Genomic DNA, 19,231 nt, shown 5'->3' on the forward strand with positions numbered 1-19,231 from the left:
GTCAGTAGAGGCTGACCGGGGACTGAGCAAGACTGGCTGACTTAGTGCTACATTTATGGCAGCTCTTGTTAAATATCTTTCATGTAGCAGCCTACCATTCGATATGCTTGTGGGTACAGTTTACTGGGAATACTCAAGATAGTGTTTCTTTTTCTTTTTAATATTTTTAATTCTTTTTTTAAAACTTTATTACTGGATAGAAAGAAATTGAGGGGAAGGGAAGATAGAGATGGAGAGAGACAGAGAGACACCTGCAGTCCTGCTTCACCACTCGTGAAGCTTTCCCCCTGCAGGTTGGGGACCAGGGGCTTGAATCCGAATATTTATTCCCTTTTTTAGCCCTTGTTTTATTGTTGTAGTTATTATTGATGTCATTGTTGTTGGATAGGACAGAGAGACATGGAGAGAGGAGGGGAAGACAGAGAGGGGGAGAGAAAGACAGACACCTGCAGACCTGCTTCACCGCCTGTGAAGCGACTCCCCAGCAGGTGGGGAGCCGGGGGCTCGAACCAGGATCCTTAAGCTGGTCCCTGCGCTTTGCGCCACCTGCGCTTAACCCGCCGCGCCGCCGCCCGACTCCCAGTGTTTCTTTGTTTTTAATATGCATATTTTTATATTTATTCATTTTCCATTTTTGTTGCCCTTGTTTTCATTGTGGTTATTGTTGTTATTTATTTATTTATTTACTTACTCTCCTTTTGTTGCTCTTGTTTTATTGTTATACTTGTCGTTGTTGATGGATAGAACAGAGAGAAATGGAGAGAGGAGGGGGAGCCAGAAAGGGGGAGAGAAAGACAGACACCTGCAGTGAAGCGACTTCCCTGCAGGTGGAAAGTCAGGCCTCGAACTGGGATCCTTCCGCTGGTCCATGTGCTTTGGCCACCTGCACTTAAAACATTGTGCTACTGCCCGACTCCCAAGATAGTGTTTCTTTTTTAAAAAATTTATTTTTTATTTAAGAAAGGAGACATTAACAAAACCATAGGATAGGAGGGGTACAACTCCACACAATTCCCGCCACCCAATCTCCATATCCCACCCCCTCCCCTGACAGCTTTCCTATTCTCTAGCCCTCTGGGAGCATGGACCCAGGGTCACTGTGGGATGCAGAAGGTGGAAGGTCTGGCTTCTGTAATTGCTTCCCCGCTGAACATGGGCGTTGACTGGTCGGTCCATACTCCCAGCCTGCCTCTGTCTTTCCCTAGTAGGGTGGGTCTCTGGGGAAGCAGATAGTGTTTCTTAATGGCGTGCGTGTGTGTGTGTGTGTGGGGGGGGGGGGGTGGGTGGGAGGGAGGGAGAGAGAACAAGCCCCCAGCACTGTTCTCATACTCACTGTTTCTGTTAGTCTGGTTTCTTTCTTTCTTTCTTTTTTTTATATTTATTTTCCTTTTTGTTGCCCTTGTTTTTTATTGTTGTTGTAGTTATTGTTGTTGTTGGATAGGACAGAGAGAAATGGAGAGAGGAGGCGAAGACAGAGAGGGGACGAGAAAGACAGACACCTGCAGACCTGCTTCACCACCTGGGAAGCGACTCCCCAGCAGGTGGGGAGCCGGGGGCTTGAACTGGGATCCTTAGTCCATCCATTGCTCTGTTAGTCAGGTTTCTGTGTGTTGCCAGAATGTGGACCCAGGGCTTTACACAGTACGACATTGACTGTATTGTTACATCTCCTTGTCTCCTTGGTTCTCGTTTTGGATTTTAGTATTTGGTATAATTTCTGTGACAAGCAGACATAATTTCTTAAATTTATTTTAAGAATGCATTTTTATATCTGTTTCTTTTTAATTCAATATAATTTTACTAATGATTTTGTAGTGCCTTACAAAGTTGTATCACTGGGCTCTAGCTTCAAGGGATTTTTCTTTTTTATTATCTTTATTTATGGATAGTGATAGTCAAAAATTCAGAGTGAAAGGAGAGCGAGAGAAGGAGAGACACCTGTAGCCCTGCTTCACCGCTCTCCAAGATTTGGCCCTTGCAGGTGTGTACCGGAGCCTTGAAACTGGCTTCTTGCGCACTGTAACATGTGCGCTCAACCAGGCGCACCGCTGTTGCTGCCGCGTCTCTGTTTTCAGTTTGTGATGTCCACTGTAGGTGGGGATCCCGGGGCTCGAATTGGGATCCTTATGCTGGCCCTACCGCTTTGTGCCACGTGCGCTTAAACGCTGTGCTGCCCCCGAGTCCCCGGTAACAGTCTCGTGCTGCGGATGTGCTGACATTTCCGTTGGTTCTGATGTTTCCGTTTCATTTGCAGCGTCAGTGTTCTTGGTCCAGGATTCCTGGCAGTATGCTCTGAGCAACGAGTTTGCCACTGTCGGCAAAATGCGTCTCTGGACAATGCCTTTTAGCTTCTAAGGAGTTGTCTGATACTTATTTTCATTTACTTATCCCTAGCCAGTTCGAAGTCCAGAAAGAAGAGATAGAAAAGCATCAGCTAATGTTAGAAAGAGAAAACATTCACCTTCCCCTCCACCTCCCACACCCACAGAATCTCGGAAGAAGAGCGGAAAGAAAGGGTAAGCGTGCTGATGAGTGCAAACTCTCAGGTTTTCAGATGTCTGTCCTTCATCAGAGGAAGCTCTCACGTGGTGGGAAACCTCTGTTGTGACTGTCCCGTGCCTGCAGGTTTCTGCATTTTCCTGCAGTGGCACCCTGAATGCTCGTGCTTTGGTGCCTAAGTAGATACTGAGAAATGTCTAAGAAATGATATTCTCCATTGTCGCCATCGTCCTGTTTTTCACTGCTTATCTTAGATGTGTCAATATGCCTCAAAGAAGACATGAACTCTTTGGATTTTTTCCCTTTATTTCGCTCCCGGGCTTATCCCTAGGAGGCTGCACTGTTTCCTGAACTTCAGCTGACTCTCCTTTCAACCCCGTGCTCTGCTCTGCTTTTCTCCCACCCCCTCTATCTTCTTCCCCTCTTTCCCTGCCTTCTTTCTCCTCCCCCCCTCCCCCTCTTCTCCCCTCCCCCTCCTCTCCCCCTCCCCTTCCCCTTCCCACATAAGAGGAACAGAGAGGAAAAGTGATTTAAAAAAAAAGGAGAGAGAGGATCGGTGCCACAGCACGACTCCATTGATTCTCCTCCTCTTATTTCTCTTCTTCCTCCTTCCCCATGACTCTCCCTTCCTCTTCTCCCAGTTTCCCCCTACCCCAGTGTATGCAAGTGTGTTATCTTCCAAAACTGCCTTATTGTGTAGTTACTTGATAATTTTAGGGTTTTCTAGTTCAAAATGTCTACAATTTACTTTTGTAGATGTTATAACTGTCTCATAGAACTTTCATAGTTAGAAAGGTTTTTTTTAAATATTTATTTTATTTATTTATTCCCTTTTGTTGCCCTTGTTGTTTTATTGTTGTAGTTATTATTGTTGTTGTCGTTGTTGGATAGGACAGAGAGAAATGGAGAGAGGAGGGGAAGACAGAGAGGAGGAGAGAAAGACAGACACCTGCAGACCTGCTTCACCGCCTGTGAAGCGACTCCCCTGCAGGTGGGGAGCCAGGGTTCGAACCGGGATCCTTATGCCGGTCCTTGTGCTTAGCGCCACATGCACTTAACCCGCTGTGCTACAGCCCGACTCCCCCTTTTATATTTCTTTATTGCCTCTGATAGTTCAGTCCTCTGAACTTACTTTTTCAATAGAAAAGAAACACAGAGACAGTGGGGTAGAAGGTAAGATACCACAGCACTGAAGTCTTGTACTTTATGGGACTCACTTAAACCTGGAATGCATGTGTGTCAGAGCCTATGTGAAAGTCTTTTTTTCTGCATAACCATTTTTCATGGCCAATCATTTTTGCAAACCTGAATATTATTTTTAAATTTTATTTATTTATTTTTTAGAGACAGAAATTGAGAGCAAGGGGGAAGAGAAGGAGGAGGCACAGACTGGCTTTACCACTTGTGAATCTTTTCCCTTGCAGGGGACTAGGGGCTTGAACCCAGATCCTTGAGCCTTGTAACCTGTGCTCAGCCAGGTGCAGCACTGCCCAGCCCCATCCTGAAAGGTTTTTTTGTTTGTTTGTTTTGTTTTGCCTCCAGGGTTATTGCTGGGCTCAGTACCTGCACCATGAATCGACTGCTCCTGGAGGCCATTTTTTCCCTTTTGTTGCCCTTGTTGTCAGACCCTTTGTGCCTGACAGAAAGATAGACAGCTCTGCTCTTGATGCTTGCTGTGCTCACTGACTACGCCTGTGAACTCTGGTGACTTTCCTTCTGACTGATTAAAGGTCAATAAAGGACTTATCTGATTTGGGTTTGATTCGGGTTATCTTAAGCATAGATTCCATCAATAGTGATGATAAAGTCTTTGAAAGAGTCTAATTCCTGTAGCTATAACCAGTGTTGTATTTATTTTACCTACCATGTGTGTTTTAGCCAAGCTGGTCTTTATGGTAAACGCAGAAATCAGAAAGAAGAAGATGAACAAGAAGATCTGACCAAGGACATGGAAGACCCAACTCCTGTGCCCAACATAGAAGAAGTAGTGCTTCCAAAAAACGGTTCGTGTTCTGATCCTTAGGTCGGGGATGGTAGGCAGAGATCCCTCATGCGCAATCCCTCCACCTGATGATGATGATTCAACCCTTCTTGTGTTTCCCGGTTCTTTCTTTGCCTCTTTTCTGCCCCTCACCCCTGCCCCTCCTGTTCATCCTCCACCCCTTCCTTTAGCTAGGACAGATAGAAATTGAGATTGGAGGGGGAGAGAAAGGGAGAAGGAAAGAGAAATGACTGCGGACTTGTTTGGGTAGTGGTTTTTTTTGCTGTAGAGAAGCTTTTTAATTTGATGTAGTCCCATAGGTTTATACTTGCCTTAGTCTTCTTTGTAATTGGATTCATTTCATTGAAGAAGTCTTTAAAATGTATGCGGAAAAGAGTTCTGCCAATATTTTCCTCTAAGTATCTGATAGTTTGTGGTCTAACATGCAAGTCCTTGATCCACTTGGAATTTACTTTTGTATTTGGTGAAATACAGTGGTTCAGTTTCATTCTTCTGCATGTTTCAACCCATTGTTTCCAACACCATTTGTTGAAGAGACTCTGCTTTTCCCATTTAATAGTCTGAGCCCCTTTGTCAAAGATTAGATGTCCATAAGTGTGGGGGTCATTAAAATTTTTTAACCTTATTTTATTTTATTTGATAGAACAGAGAAATTGAGACATGGGTTAGATAGACACCTGCAGGGAGCTGGCGGTAGAGAAACCAGATAAGCACATATATATGAAGCCCAGGGACCTAGGTTCAAGCCCCCCACTGCCCAGCTTTCATGAGTGAAGCAAGTCTGTCTCTGTCTTTCCCTGTCCTCTGTCAATTTCTCTGTCCCATCTAATAGAAAATATTAGGATAAAAATGGCTGCTGGCCATTTTCTGTGGACTTATACTGCCAGACTGAACCCCAGCAACCAGATACAAAAAACAAACGGGGCAAAGCAGGTGTAAGGATCCTAGTTTGAGGCCCTGGGTCCCCACCTGCAGGGGAGTCGCTTCACAAATGGTAAAGCAGGTCTGCAGGTGTCTGTCTTTCTCTCCCCCTCTCTGTCTTCCCCATCTCTCTCCATTACTTTCTGTCCTATCCAACAACGACAACATCAATAACAACAACAGATAATTACTACAACAGCAATAGAAGCCAACAAGGACAACAAAAGGAAAAAACTGAGACAAACAAACAAAAACACCTGCTAGTGAAGCTTTCACAGCAGCTGGGCACCCAGGTCTCTGATTGGGTCCTTGTGCTTGGTAACACCTGCACTTAGCCATTATTTGTGTGTTTCTAAATTTACTTTTGTAATGGGGAAAAAAAAAAGTTGGTATTTTTGTAATTAGTACTAGGATATAGTTTATTATAAGTGTTACCGCTTTTCAACTTTAATTTCAAGTTTAACATGTGTGTATCATATGGTGCGGGAGCTACAAAGAGGTCTTTGTATTCTTAGAATTATAACATGCTTTCCTCTCTTAATAGCATGTTGAATTTTTCTCATAAATTTTTTTCCTTTTTAGTGAACCCAAAGAAAGATAGTGAAAATACACCTGTCAAAGGAGGAACTGTAGCAGATCTAGGTAAAAACCAGAATACCTGTATGTCCTTTCTTTCGTGAATATATGACCTTTTCTGATCAATATTTTCTGTCAGTTCTTGGTAAGCTAAGCAAATTGTCAATATTGTGTAAGCTAAGCAAAATTTAAAGTGAATTGAGAATCACAGCATCACTTAGACATTGAAGTTAAAGAATGCATATCTACTGTTCATAGTAATTTCTTTTCTTTTTACTTTATTTTTTGAAACCAGAGCACTGATCCACTCCAGTTTATGGTTGTGTTGGGGATTGAACCTGGGATCTTAGAGCCTCAGGCATGAGCCTCTCTTTGCATAGTTATTATACTGTCTCCCCCACCCAAGAGTACATTTTTACAAATTTAATCATTAGATGAGGTGCTAGGAAGTAGAAAACAGGAAAGTATATACTTGTTTCACTTTTTAAAGGACAGGCAGTTTTCAAGTTTTTTTTTGTTTTGTTTGTTTTGTTACTATGAACTGTATGTGGATCACTCTTCGCACATATAAAATCAAAACTGGAATGTGATTTTTCATTATATGTTAATGTTTAGGCTTGATGTTCGGGATTTTAGAATGAATGAGCATTTTTCTGGTCTTACATAGATCATGTTGAATGTTGAAGCTTACAATTTTCTTTTCGTAATGCAGAGAACATTGACATTGGTTCAGAAAAATAGAAAACCAAGAATATTTTCATTCTTTTATAGCCAACAGTATATGATTTGAGTAATAATTTACATTTTCTGTATTTTGAATTTTTTCCTGACACCTACTGATCAAAGACTTAGAATGCAAGAACTACTTAAAAAAGCTTTTCAGTTGATGTTCTCAATAAAGTGACAGCAAAAAGGAATGTTAGCACCTGGAAGTGGTTTGCGTGTTCTTCAAGGCTTCATTTAAAAAAAAAAAAATTCTTTTTTTTCAAATATTTATCTATTTATTCCCTTTTGTTGCCCTTTTTTTTTTTATTGTTGTTATTGCTGTCTTCGTTGTTGGATCAGACAGAGAGAAATGGAGAGAGGAAGGGAAAACAGAGAGGAGGAGAGAAAGACACCTGTAGACCTGCTTCACCACCTGTGAAGCAACTCCCCTGCAGGTGGGGAGCCGGGACTCGAACCGGGATCCTTATGTCAGTCCTTGGGCTTAACCCACTGCACTACCGCCCGACTCCCCAAGCTTCATTTTTCATGGAGAGAAATGACAGAAACAGAGTCTCACTGTGACATACATGACGACGCTGATGCTCAGGCCTGGGGCTGCTTGCTCCAAACTCCACTCCGTTGTCCTCTGTGTGGCCTCCTGGCTACTCAATATTTTAAAGTATATTTTTACTTCTGTTATATTTATTTTATTATTATTATTTTTAATCTTTTTTTATTCCCTTTTGTTGCACTTGTTGTTTTATTGTTGTGGTTATTATTGTTGTTATTAATGCTGTTGTTGTTGGATAGGACAGAGAGAAATGGAGAGAGGAGGGGAGACAGGGGGAGAGAAAGATGGACACCTGCAGACCTGCTTCACTGCCTGTGAAGCGACTCCTCTGCAGATGGGGAGCTGGGGGCTCGAACCGGCGTCTTTAAGCCGGTCCTTGAGCTTTGCGCCACGTGCGCTTAACCGGCTGCGCTACTGCCGGACTCCCATGTTATATGTATTTTTAATTATATAATCTGAAAAGTCAGTCAATAGTTTTGGAGGAATAGACCATTGCCCTTTTTTTTATTTATTTTTTATATTTACTTATTTTCCCTTTTGTTGCCCTTGCTTTTTATTGTTGTTGTAGTTACTGTTGTTGTTATTGATGTTGTTGTTGGATAGGACAGAGAAATTGAGAGAGGAGGGAAAGACAGAGGGGGAGAGAAAGATAGACACCTGCAGACCTGGTCCACTTGCATGTGGAATGACTCCCCTGCAAATCTGGAGGCTTGAACCGGGATCCTTATGCCGGTCCTTGTGCTTTGCGCCCGTTGCGCTTAACCCACTGCAATACTGCCTGACTCCCCCAATGTCCTTTTAAACATGAAGTAATTAGTCTTGTGATCATCTGCAGTAGTTAAATTGAAGCCAGTCCTGGCAGATGGACAGCGCTCAGTACAACAGGGACACACACACCATCTCTTACGTGTGCAGCACTATTACTCCTTGGACACTCCATTGTAACCTTCATAGAGATATTTCAAGTTAAAATTGAATGATTTAGTTAGCCATCATTTACTGAGATGTAGTGTGCAGGAAAAACGTTTTCATAGCCATATCCAGATTTCTTTCTGCTTGTCACTTGGAAAAATATTTTTATGTACAACTATATAAGTTTTGTTAGTAGTTTGTACTAAAACTTACACTACACTAAATCTTATCTTCTGTTGGCCCATATTTGTCTGTATCTCAAATACCAAGCAGCAGTGTGCATGAGTTTATGTGCTGCACGAGTATCTTTCTAGGTGCTACTCTGCACATTTTGCCTTCTCCATCAACCATATTTAGCTGATTTTATTTCTTGTACAGACCTGTACATTTCCAAAAACATAACTATTAACTGTTCGCACAGGCCTAGGTCTGTGTCACTACTAAGATGCGTTCCTTATCTCTCAGCCTTTGTTCCTACTCAGAGAGATATTTGGCTTTGTGAAGCTGTCATCTCCATCCCCACCTGAAACCCATCTGCTGCCTTTCCCTGGATAAACACTATTTTTTCATTCTCATGTTTTAGTTTAAAAGTTTCATTTTCAGAGAAGAGTTTTCTTTTACAACAGTATAGACATTTTGGTCATAACTTCTATCTGTTCTCTGCTAGACAGCACTGTAGGTTAGCTGCCTAAGTTAAATTATTGGTGGGTTTGTTCTTGGGTTTTGTTTTTTCGTAGGCAGAGCCCTCATTTAGAATCCATTTCCTCAGGTGGTATTCATCTAGTCCATGGATTTTGTCTCTTTGGACTGGCTATTACCTGTTGTTTGCTCAGTGTATTTTGGACCCACCTTATCTCAACTTAACCTAGCCTTAGGAGAACAGAACGAACACACACACACACACACACACACACACACACACACACACACACACACACACACACACTGTATTTTGGAACCACAATATCTATACTTAACCTATCCTTAGGAGAACAGAACACTCTTTCTCTCTCTGTTTCTCTCTCTCTGTATTTTAGACCCACAATATCTCTGCTTAACCTAGACTTAGAGCAGAACGAACACACACACACACACACACACACACACACACACACAGTATTTTGGACCCACAATATCTCTACTTAACCTAGCCTCCCGTCTTTTTTAAGAGCACTAGTGTACTTTGGCTTATGGTTTTGCCAGTAGTTGAACCTGGGACTTAGAAGCCTCAGGAATGAAAAACTACTGTGTTACCATTGTGTTGGTTCACAAAACCTGTCATGCAAACAGTAAGACTTTATTAGTTCGAGCAGTAACTAATTATTCCCTGTTACTTGAAGTTTTATTAACTCCTGTTATTTAGACTTCTGTTCACCTGTCTACTTCTATGTCCAATTACCTGGGATGTATTTTATTATTATAGTGCTGCATTTCTTTCCTTTTCTCTATCCAGTATCAACTATTTAAACGTTAATATTTCCACACAATCCAAACAGCATTTGTTTTTTAAAATACATGTTTTTATTTTGTAGATGAGCAGGATGAAGAGACAGTCCCAACAGGAGGAAAGGTAATGCGTCCCTAGGTCTGCTGCAGTCCCCGCTCTGCAAATCCTTTGTGTTGGGGTGTCGGGGAAGTCATGGCACATTTTTACATAGAAAAAAATACATCATGACTTTTAGAACAGTTAGTATTATTAGAAATATTCTTTATAACTTTGAAGAGTTTTTGTCAGTCAAATTTCTCCTTAATGTTACCTGACTACATTGCATTATTTCCACTATAACTATCATAAATAGGGAACACAACTGTTTTAGTCTCTTCTTGCCGTTTTAGTTTCTAAAAGTGTTCATCCTGGCTCCCATTTCCTTATCTCTCCACCCCCTTTTCTGTACTTGACACTAGGAAATGAACCAAGGCCCTTTGCAGACGGAACACTCCCATATGGCCTGCCTTACACAACATAACTTTTACTATTTACTTACTTTTTATTCACTTGGGCTTCAGATCTTCTTGATTCCATTGCACCAGAGGGTGCAGGCGGGAGTGACACCCAACATTGCTCATGACTTTTGGCACTCACACGTCTTTGGGGCTCCAGTCCAGGCACTTGCATACAGAGACGTTTTCGCTCTACCTGGAGACCTGTTACTGTTTTTAACTTTTACTTCTGTATATCCTGAGAGAGTGAGAAAAAGGTGAGCACAAGATATGTACAGCCAGGCACCAAAGCACTGCTCCACCATCCTTGAGCCTTGGTGCTACCCGTCGTGGAGTTCAAAAGAAGCCACCTGTTTGGTAAGCTGTGTGCCCTGCCTGCTGAGCTAGATCACTGCCCACTGTGCTATAACGTCTCCTTTCATTATCATCTCCTCATTCACAACATAATAATCACAACCACCGTGTTTTTCCAGGCCGTGTCTGAAAATGCAGTAATGTGTAGGAGAGTGCAGATGTAGTGACACCTCTTGCTAGCAGTCCCAATGCTACCCCCCCCCATCAGAAAGCAGGATTTTTTAGATAGAGGAGGGAATGGACAGTTCTGTGCATGGCCTAGCGAGGGCACACTGTACACATGGCGGCTGTGGAAACAGTGGTGAAAGAGGCCATTTCCATCAGCAGGCCCGCAGGCACTCATTAAGGAGAGTCTGTCACCCGGATTTTCTGGAATAGAAGGAAATGAATTTCAAAACCTATATTATTCATCAGAAACCTAACTGCTCCGAGGATATTTCTTGTTAGCTTCTCTTTTTTATCAACATTAACACATTACTATTTAGTTTCCATATAGAGATAGTCATTCTCTATGGTGTTTCCATAAATTCATTTTTTTCTCTATTCATTGGATCTTAAGGAAACTTCTGTCCCACTTTACCTTTTTTATAGGACAAAATTTGGGATTGTTTTGTTAAAGTTAGAATTTAAACTTTCAAGTCATTTAAAAAAGTTTCATAATTTTAAAAAACATTTAGTGCTGTACAACATTACAGGAATAATTTCATGCTGTACCCACCAGCAGAGCTCAATGTTCTCACAATTCTAACTTTCTCCCCTTCTACCCCCGTCCTGTTTTTGCTTTTTTGGTAACAATAACTATATATGTATTGATCTGTAGACTTTTTGTTTGGTGTAGTCTAATTTGTGTAGTCTTTGGTTTGTCTTGTTTATGGGGTTGAGTCTCCCACTGTATCTTTGATACTGAGGTTCTGAAGTGCTTTATCAATCTTTTCCTCTTTCATAGTCTGCGGTCTAATACAGCTCTTTGGGTCATGATGATAACTACTGATCTAATGTGGTAGCTTTTTTTCCCTGCTGATCTAGTGTGATAGCTTTTTCTTTTTTCCATTTGACCGCAGGTTTTCCAGTACCACATTGAAAGATCTTCTCATATTTTAGGTGGCTTTATTTTTAGACTTTTGATTTTGTTCCACTGGCTTAACTGTCCATTTTTATTCTAATACCATGTTTTTATCACAGTTGCTTTGTGTTATAAACAGAAGGTGTGCGTGTATGTATGTGTCCAAGGATCATTTGCATATGTTCGGAATTTCCTTGAAGACTGTCATTAGGTTTTTCCCCGTGAAAATGCAGTGTGGCCGTATTTGCAACCATTGCCACACCCATGAAACCCTGGCCCAGAATTGAGTCGTCCAGATATAGCACGAGCTTCCTCATTGGGTTGTTAGGGGTTGCATTATATCTGCGAATTGCTTTTGTTAGCAAGACCATTTTAATAATGGTCGTTTTTTCAGTCCTTGAGCAAGGCTTGTTCTTCTAGTTATTTGTGTCATTCTCCATTTTAACAGTGTTTTGCAATTTCCATTTTAAAGAGCCTTAACCTCCACTGATAGATTTCACTTAAAGGTATTTTATTTTCTTGCCTTACTGCAACTGGTGAGTCCTTGCAAACGATGTTGAATAATAGTGGTAACATTATACATCCTTGTCTAGTTCCAGATGTTTTGTTAAAGATAGAATAAGAGTGCAGAGAAAAAGTGAAAGAGACTATAGTGCTGAAGCTTCCTTCAGTGTAGTGAGGCCAGTTGTAACCTGAGGATTTTAGATTTGTGGTCCCAAATAGGTCAGACTGTGCCAGAGAGGAACAGGGTATTAATGAAATCAGTCTTAGCTTATGAGTTTGAATTTCTTACTGTAGAAAGTGCATTTTTTTTTTGTTTAATTTATTTGCTCTTATGAGACATTTACTGTCTTGATTATTCTACCATAATTGGGCGTAATAAAGACTCTTAGGTAATCAGTTTGTGAACGTACTCACACAAAATGAAAGACTTGCATTTTCTTTTCATATTCCTTTAAATTGCACTTTTTTGTTCTTATTTTTTACCTGGTGGTTTTAAACTCTTTTGAACTTTGACTTCTATAGGAGGAAGAAGATTCTGCCAAAGGTGATCAGAGTCGTTCAGTTGATCCTGGAGAAGATAATGTGACAGAGCAAACCAACCATATTATTATTCCTAGTTATGCATCTTGGTTTGATTATAATTGGTGAGTGAACTTACTACTCAGGAGTGGACTTACTTTCCTTGAAATCATTTGGCATGACAGTAAGTCATGGTGCACAGGGAAGGGAAGATGGAAAGTGCTTTTGTTTTGACTTTGAATGCCCCCCACTTATAAACTATATATATTAAATTTTTTATTTATTTTATTGGGTGGAATAGAGGGAGAGAGAGAGAGGGGAAGAGTGATGTGGAGACACCGGCAGTGCTGCTTCAGCACTAGTGAAGCATTCCGCCTGCAGGTGGTAACCGGGGGCTTGTGCTTAAGGCGATCTTTAAAATAGTAGTACAGGAAATGAATTAAGTTGAGTATCTAGTATGTTGAATATATGTATAAATTAATTGAAGCTTATGACATTTCAGAACTTTAAGGCTATATTTAAACACTTTATTTAATGGTTTAACCTCACTGAATATGAAATATTTTAACATTAGAAGACTTTGCACAGATAAATCCTAATATGGAAAAGTGATGAAGAAAACGGACCTCTTATATTTTCCCTTTCATTTACCCCATATCTATCATGGTTACAAATAACTATTATCCTGGGAGTTGGACGCTAGTGCAGTGGCTTAAGCGCATGTGGAGCAAAGGGCAAGGACCAGCGTAAGGATCCCGGTTTGAGCCCCCGGCTCCCCACCTGCAGGGGAGTCGCTTCACAAGTGGTGAAACAGGTCTGCAGGTGTCTATCTTTCTCTTCTCCTCTCTGTCTCCCCTCTTCTCTGTTTCTCTATCCTATTGAACAACAACAACAAAATACTATTATCCTACATTATACTTTTTAGCTAAAAGGTCTTAGAAAGTTGTGTGTATGTGTATATACATGATGCTTTTTATAGTAAAACTTGCAAAGCTGTACATATATCTGACCATTACATCTACTTATTTCTATAATTCATTATAGAAACTGTCCTCCTGGGGTCCTGGTGCTAGTGCAGTGGCTTAAGTGCACATGGTGTGAAGTGCACGGAGTGGCTCCCCACCTGCAGGGGAGTCGCTTCACAGACAGTGAAGCAGGTCTGCAGGTGTCTATCTTTCTCTCCCCCTCTGTCTTTCCCAACTCTTTCATTTTCTCTCTGTCCTATCCAGCAACAATGACAGCAATAACAACAATGTTAACAGAAACGAGAAAAAATTGCCTCTTGGAGCAATGGATTTGTAGTGCAGGCACCAAGCCTCAGCGATAACCCAGGAGCCAAAAAAAAAAAATCCTCCTAGAAATTTGGTGCTGGGGCCAAGCGGTGGCACACCAGGTTAAGCACACACATTACAGTGCACAAGGATCTGGGTTCAAGCCCCTGGTCCCCACCTGCAGGGGGAAAGCTTCATGAGTGGTGAAGCAGGGCTGCAGGTGTCTCTCTTTCTCTCTCATGCACTATTTCCCCTCCCCTCACAATTTCTCTCTGTCTCTATTCAAAATAAATAAATAAATAAAGATTTAAAAAAAAAAAAGAAATTTAGTGCTAAGTTATATATAGTATTTGGGGAGTCCGGCTGTAGCGCAGCGGGTTAAGTACATGTGACACAAAGCGCAAGGTCCAGTGTAAGGATTCCCGTTAGAGCCCCCAGCTCCCCACCTGCAGGGGAGTCGCTTCACAAGTGGTGAAGCAGGTCTGTAGATGTCTATCTTTCTCTCCTCCTCTCTGTCTTCCCCTCCTCTCTCCATTTCTCTCTGTCCTATACAACAATGAAAACATCAATAACAACAACAATAAAACAAGGGCAACAAAGGGGTGAAGAAGGAAAAATTATTTTAAAAAGTAATATATGGTATTTGTTAGTTCAAGCCATTAAAAATGTCAGCAATTATGAGTACTTTGAGTTAAGTCTTCAGATCTTTTTTTTTTTTTTTTTTTATTTATTATTTATTCCCTTTTGTTGCCCTTGTTGTTTGACTGCTGTAGATTGTTGGCTAGGACAGAGGGAAATGGAGAGCGGAGGGGAAGCCAGAGAGGGGGAGAGAGAGGCACCTCTGCAGACCTGCTTCACCGCCTGTGAAGCGACTCCCCTGCAGGTGGGGAGCCCGGGGTTCGAACCGGGATCCTTATGCCAGTCCTTGCGCTTTGTGCCATATGTGCTTAACCCGCTGCACTACAGCCCCACTCCCCTTCAATTCTATTCTTAACCATGTAGCCAGTATATATTGAGTTGTAGAGTGTAACTGAGAAACTGAAATGCCAAAAGGGAATCACTGTCAAATGTTTGTGCTAGATATATAGTTGTTTCATTTGTATAGTATGTTACTTTATCATAATTACATGTCTCTAGAGAGCTTTTGAGCTGCTATCATGTTTCATGTCATTTATCTAAGTGTTAGAATTCGTGGATATGTTTATTGTTGGCAGGGAATTCTTGGGGGCACCAGCTCCTTCTGCGTAAGTCCTTGCACTTCTGCTACCATAAATTTCCCCCCTTAAAACTGAAGATGGAAATAGAATAGGGAGAAACACATAGCACAGCTTCACCATTCAGAAGGCTTTGCTTGAGGTCATGCATCCTGCTCCCACCAGTCCCAGGGACTCATGCCTGGCCAAGTAAACCTTTAGTTTCTGAGGACTGGACAAATAGATGGACTCTTAAGAGTTCTAAGAGTAGTATTTTACAAGGACGCCCAGGGCCTGCTCATGGGAATACTAGCTCTGAGCAAACATTAGGTCATGTGGAGTCTCCCGCGTGCTCTATAAAAGTAGTCTCGGTAGGGGGGGCTGTGGCACACCTGCTTAGTGCATGTTACCATGTACACGGACCTGAGTTTAGGCTTCGCGAGTGGTAAAGCAGGGCTGCAGGTGTCTCTCTCGTGTCTCTCCCTCTCTTATCTTCCTCATCCCTCTTGATTTGTCTCCGTCTCTATCCAATAATAAAGATAAATTTAAAAAACAAACCATTAAAAGTGAAATGGAAATTGCCCTGGACAATTATAATACGCAGGGCCTCGGGCGCAGCACTGGCCGAGAGTGGTGGTAGGAGAGAGGGAACTAGCGAAACAGCACAGGGAACAAAGCACCAAGCTGCATGCTTGGTACTCCTGGTGCTGTATGCAGCAGGCAGCAAGTCTGAATTCTCAGAAAACAGTTTTTATAATTACTGGTTTTTGAAAATTGCTATCTCTGGATCATATATTGAGACTTTGCTTCTCTTTTTTACCCCCAAGTATTCACGTGATTGAGAGGCGTGCTCTTCCTGAGTTTTTCAATGGGAAAAACAAATCCAAGACCCCAGAAATGTAAGTGGAGTAGAAATGTGTAACTGATGCTGTGAAATACTGTAAGGAAGGCAGTGCTTAGAATTGCTTGCGCCAGTGAGGCAATCCATTTTGAAAGCACACGATGGAGTTCAGCAGTCATTTTGAACAGTGTTGATTATATTCAGTTGCAGCACCCAGTGCAGTTCTTTTCTTTATAAACCTGGAAGTTTACGGGTGTCGGCTTTTCCCCTAAATGTTTGAGTGAGTAATGGGCAAATCCATGAAGGCCAATTGCGAGTGTGTCTGCTTCCCACAGTGGTTTCCCCTCCCCCAACCCTCAGGGTGATTACTGGGACTTGTTACCTGCAAAGCAGCTTCAGTGTACCCAGCAGCTAGTTCCCCCCCGCCCCATTTTTCTTTCATAGATTGTTAGAGATGGAGGGAGGAGGAAAAAGAGGAGCAAAGACAGCACTGCTCTCCTGAGCGCTCCGGAAGCCTTTCCCCGTGCGGGTGTAGACCTGGGAGCTTTAGCCCAGTCTCGGAGCCTTTGAATATGTGTGTGTTCTACTTTGTATGTTAGCTCTCAAGCCCATTTCCCACTTTTGGGGTACATATGTTTGGATTATCTCTGGTTATGTATAATAATCCAGGGGAGATTTTTTTTTTTTTTTTTTTTTTTTTTTATATACCAGAGCACTAATCAGCTCTGGCTTCTGGTGGTACACGGGGTATTAAACCTGGGTCTTTGTAGCCTCAGTTATGAGAATCTCTATATAAATATTATGCTGTCTATCCCACCCAGAGAATTTTATCTCTCATTTCCTGGTGTGTGTGTGTGTGTGTGTGTGTGTGTGTGTGTGTGTGTGTGTGCGTGTGCGCGCGCACACGCGCATGCTTTCCTCTAGTGGGATGCCACTGTTCCTGGGGGACTTAAATTTTTTTTTTTCTTAGAAGTTAATGATGGTGCCCCTGTTAAGGAACACACTATCATGCATATCACGCATAGCACACTATCACTGCCTGCTAGGAAAAAATAAAAATAATAACAACAAGAGCAAGAAAAGGGGGAAAATAGCCTCCAGGAGCAGTGGATTTGCAGAGCAGGCACCGAAGCCCAGTGATAACCCTGCAGGCAAAGGAAAAATAAATGAAGATGAAGAAAACAGCCACCTAAATATGGTGGGCAGACTATGTGGGCACTAGGCTGCAACAGTAACCCTCATGACAAAAGCAAATAACTAAAACATTTAGATAGACACGGGGGAAGGAGAGAGAGACAGCACTGTCCTTCTATATCAAGTGCTGTCTTCCCGTGTGGTACCTCCTTTTGTTTAGGAGAGAGAGAGTGGGAAAGAGAAGACAGTCATCACTGGTGCATGACAGTGTCAGTGATCAAACTGGGAACCTTGTGCTTGGAGTCCAGCTGTTTAACCAACTGTGTTACCTTCCAGATCACACAAACTATTGTTTCTCAAAGCATGTTTGTCCACTTGTAAATTTTACTACTGCTTTTTAGATACTTGGCATATCGAAATTTCATGATTGATACTTATCGCCTAAACCCCCAAGAGTATTTAACCAGCACTGCCTGTCGGAGAAACTTGACTGGAGATGTATGTGCTGTGATGAGGTAACATTTCTTAATTTTATTGTGCTGGTTTCATTAAACTACATTTTTTTGTTGCTGTTAATGTATGTCTAAGCCCTCTTATTACATTATCATTTCTCGTCTCCTAGCTTTTACAATTTACACATTTTAGAGTGAAGTCATAAGATAACCAGATTAAGTTGGTGTAGTGAGTGTGTAAGTGCAGTTCTCTAGATTTTGTCTAGGGACAAAATTCACATTCTGTCTCTATCTCCTGTGAGTTTGGTCTGTAAGTTGTTTCTCTAAGACCTAATTGAGCATTTATTTTTTCTGTAGTTAAAAGTTAAGTTCTCTTCTGCATTTTGGGGTATAATATTATTGTTCTTGCTCTGAATTTTTAGACAATTTCCCACAGAGTAAACTGAATTTGTTAGCTTCCACAGTGGTTCCTAGCATGTGCAGAACATGTTTACTTGCTATGATGTGATGATATGATGATACTTGCCGAAAAGCAGAGGTACAGTATCTAGGTTCTAACATTTCATTCTTTATTCTTAAGGGTCCACGCCTTCCTAGAGCAGTGGGGGCTCGTCAATTACCAAGTGGATCCAGAAAGTCGACCCATGGCAATGGGGCCTCCACCCACTCCTCACTTCAATGTACTAGCTGATACCCCGTCTGGGCTTGTGCCTCTCCACCTGAGATCACCTCAGGTAACAATGCTGCCAGATAGTGACCACATGACTGGATCCAGACCCAGAATTACCATGGCATTGTCATGGTGTGGGTGTTATTTTATCTCTTGTCGGTCTTTGCATTTGATATAATAAAGCTGATTGTTGAACAGTATATTGGTAAAGGGCTTCAAGCTCCAGGTAACTTTTTTTTTGTATTTTTTTCCCCTTTACTGGAGGGATTAATATTTTACACTCCCCAGTGAATACTATAGTTAGTACATGCATAATATTTCTCAGTTTTCCACATAACAATACAACCCCCACAACTTCCACACACGTTTTATCTTGGAATCAAAGCCTGATTCTACTGCATGATTCTACTCTTCTGGGCCACATGTTTCACTTAGGAGAGGGCCAAGGAGTCCGGCGGTAGTGTGGCAGGTTAAGTACACTTGGCACGAAGCGCAAGGACCTGGTGTAAGGATCCTGGTTCGAGCCCCTGGCTCCCCACCTACAGGGGAGTCACTTCACAGGAAGTGAAGCAGGTCTGCAGGCGACTGTCTTTCTCTCCCCTCTTTGTTTCCCCTACAGCGACTCCCCTACAGGTAGGGAGCGAGGCTCGAACCAGGATGCCTGTGTCAGTCCCTGCACTTTGCACCACGTGCGCTTACCCTGCTGTGATACCGCCCAACCCCCTTTTAAATTTTTTTATATGTATTTTCCCTTTTGTTGCCCTTGTTTTTTTTTTTTTTTTAATTGTTGTAGTTATTGTTTCGATTGATGTCGTCGTTGTTGGATAGGACAGAGAAGTGGAGAGAGGAGGGGAAGACAGAGGGGGAGAGAAAGACAGACACCTGCAGACCTGCTTCAACGCCAGTGAAGCGACTCCCCTGCAGGTGGGGAGCCGGGGCTCGAACCGAGATCCTTATGCTGGTCCTTGTGTGTTGTTAAAATTTCGGGAAGGCTCTGGCTGGCCGGGCTAGCTTCACGGGCGGGTAACAGAGACGACCAGACACACGGCTGGGCAGGGCAGCTGTATTTCTTTATTCAGGAACAACGATTCACAAACTAAGAC

General features: G+C 42.1%; 1 protein-coding gene across 2 annotated transcripts in view; it reads left to right on the forward strand.

Annotated features, from left to right (window-relative positions):
* SMARCC1 (SWI/SNF related, matrix associated, actin dependent regulator of chromatin subfamily c member 1) overlaps positions 1–19,231 on the forward strand; it is a 111,506-nt gene that overhangs the window by 45,712 nt on the left and 46,563 nt on the right. For both annotated transcript variants that reach the window (XM_060204793.1, XM_060204794.1), the window contains exons 10-17: positions 2,395–2,516; positions 4,378–4,502; positions 6,005–6,064; positions 9,719–9,756; positions 12,571–12,692; positions 15,859–15,930; positions 17,408–17,521; positions 18,039–18,192. In XM_060204793.1, the coding sequence (XP_060060776.1) occupies positions 2,395–2,516; positions 4,378–4,502; positions 6,005–6,064; positions 9,719–9,756; positions 12,571–12,692; positions 15,859–15,930; positions 17,408–17,521; positions 18,039–18,192 (807 nt within the window). The remainder of the gene's footprint in view (positions 1–2,394; positions 2,517–4,377; positions 4,503–6,004; positions 6,065–9,718; positions 9,757–12,570; positions 12,693–15,858; positions 15,931–17,407; positions 17,522–18,038; positions 18,193–19,231) is intronic.

The sequence above is a fragment of the Erinaceus europaeus genome, chromosome 12, assembly GCF_950295315.1.
Source record: "Erinaceus europaeus chromosome 12, mEriEur2.1, whole genome shotgun sequence".
NCBI lineage: Eukaryota > Metazoa > Chordata > Mammalia > Eulipotyphla > Erinaceidae > Erinaceus > Erinaceus europaeus.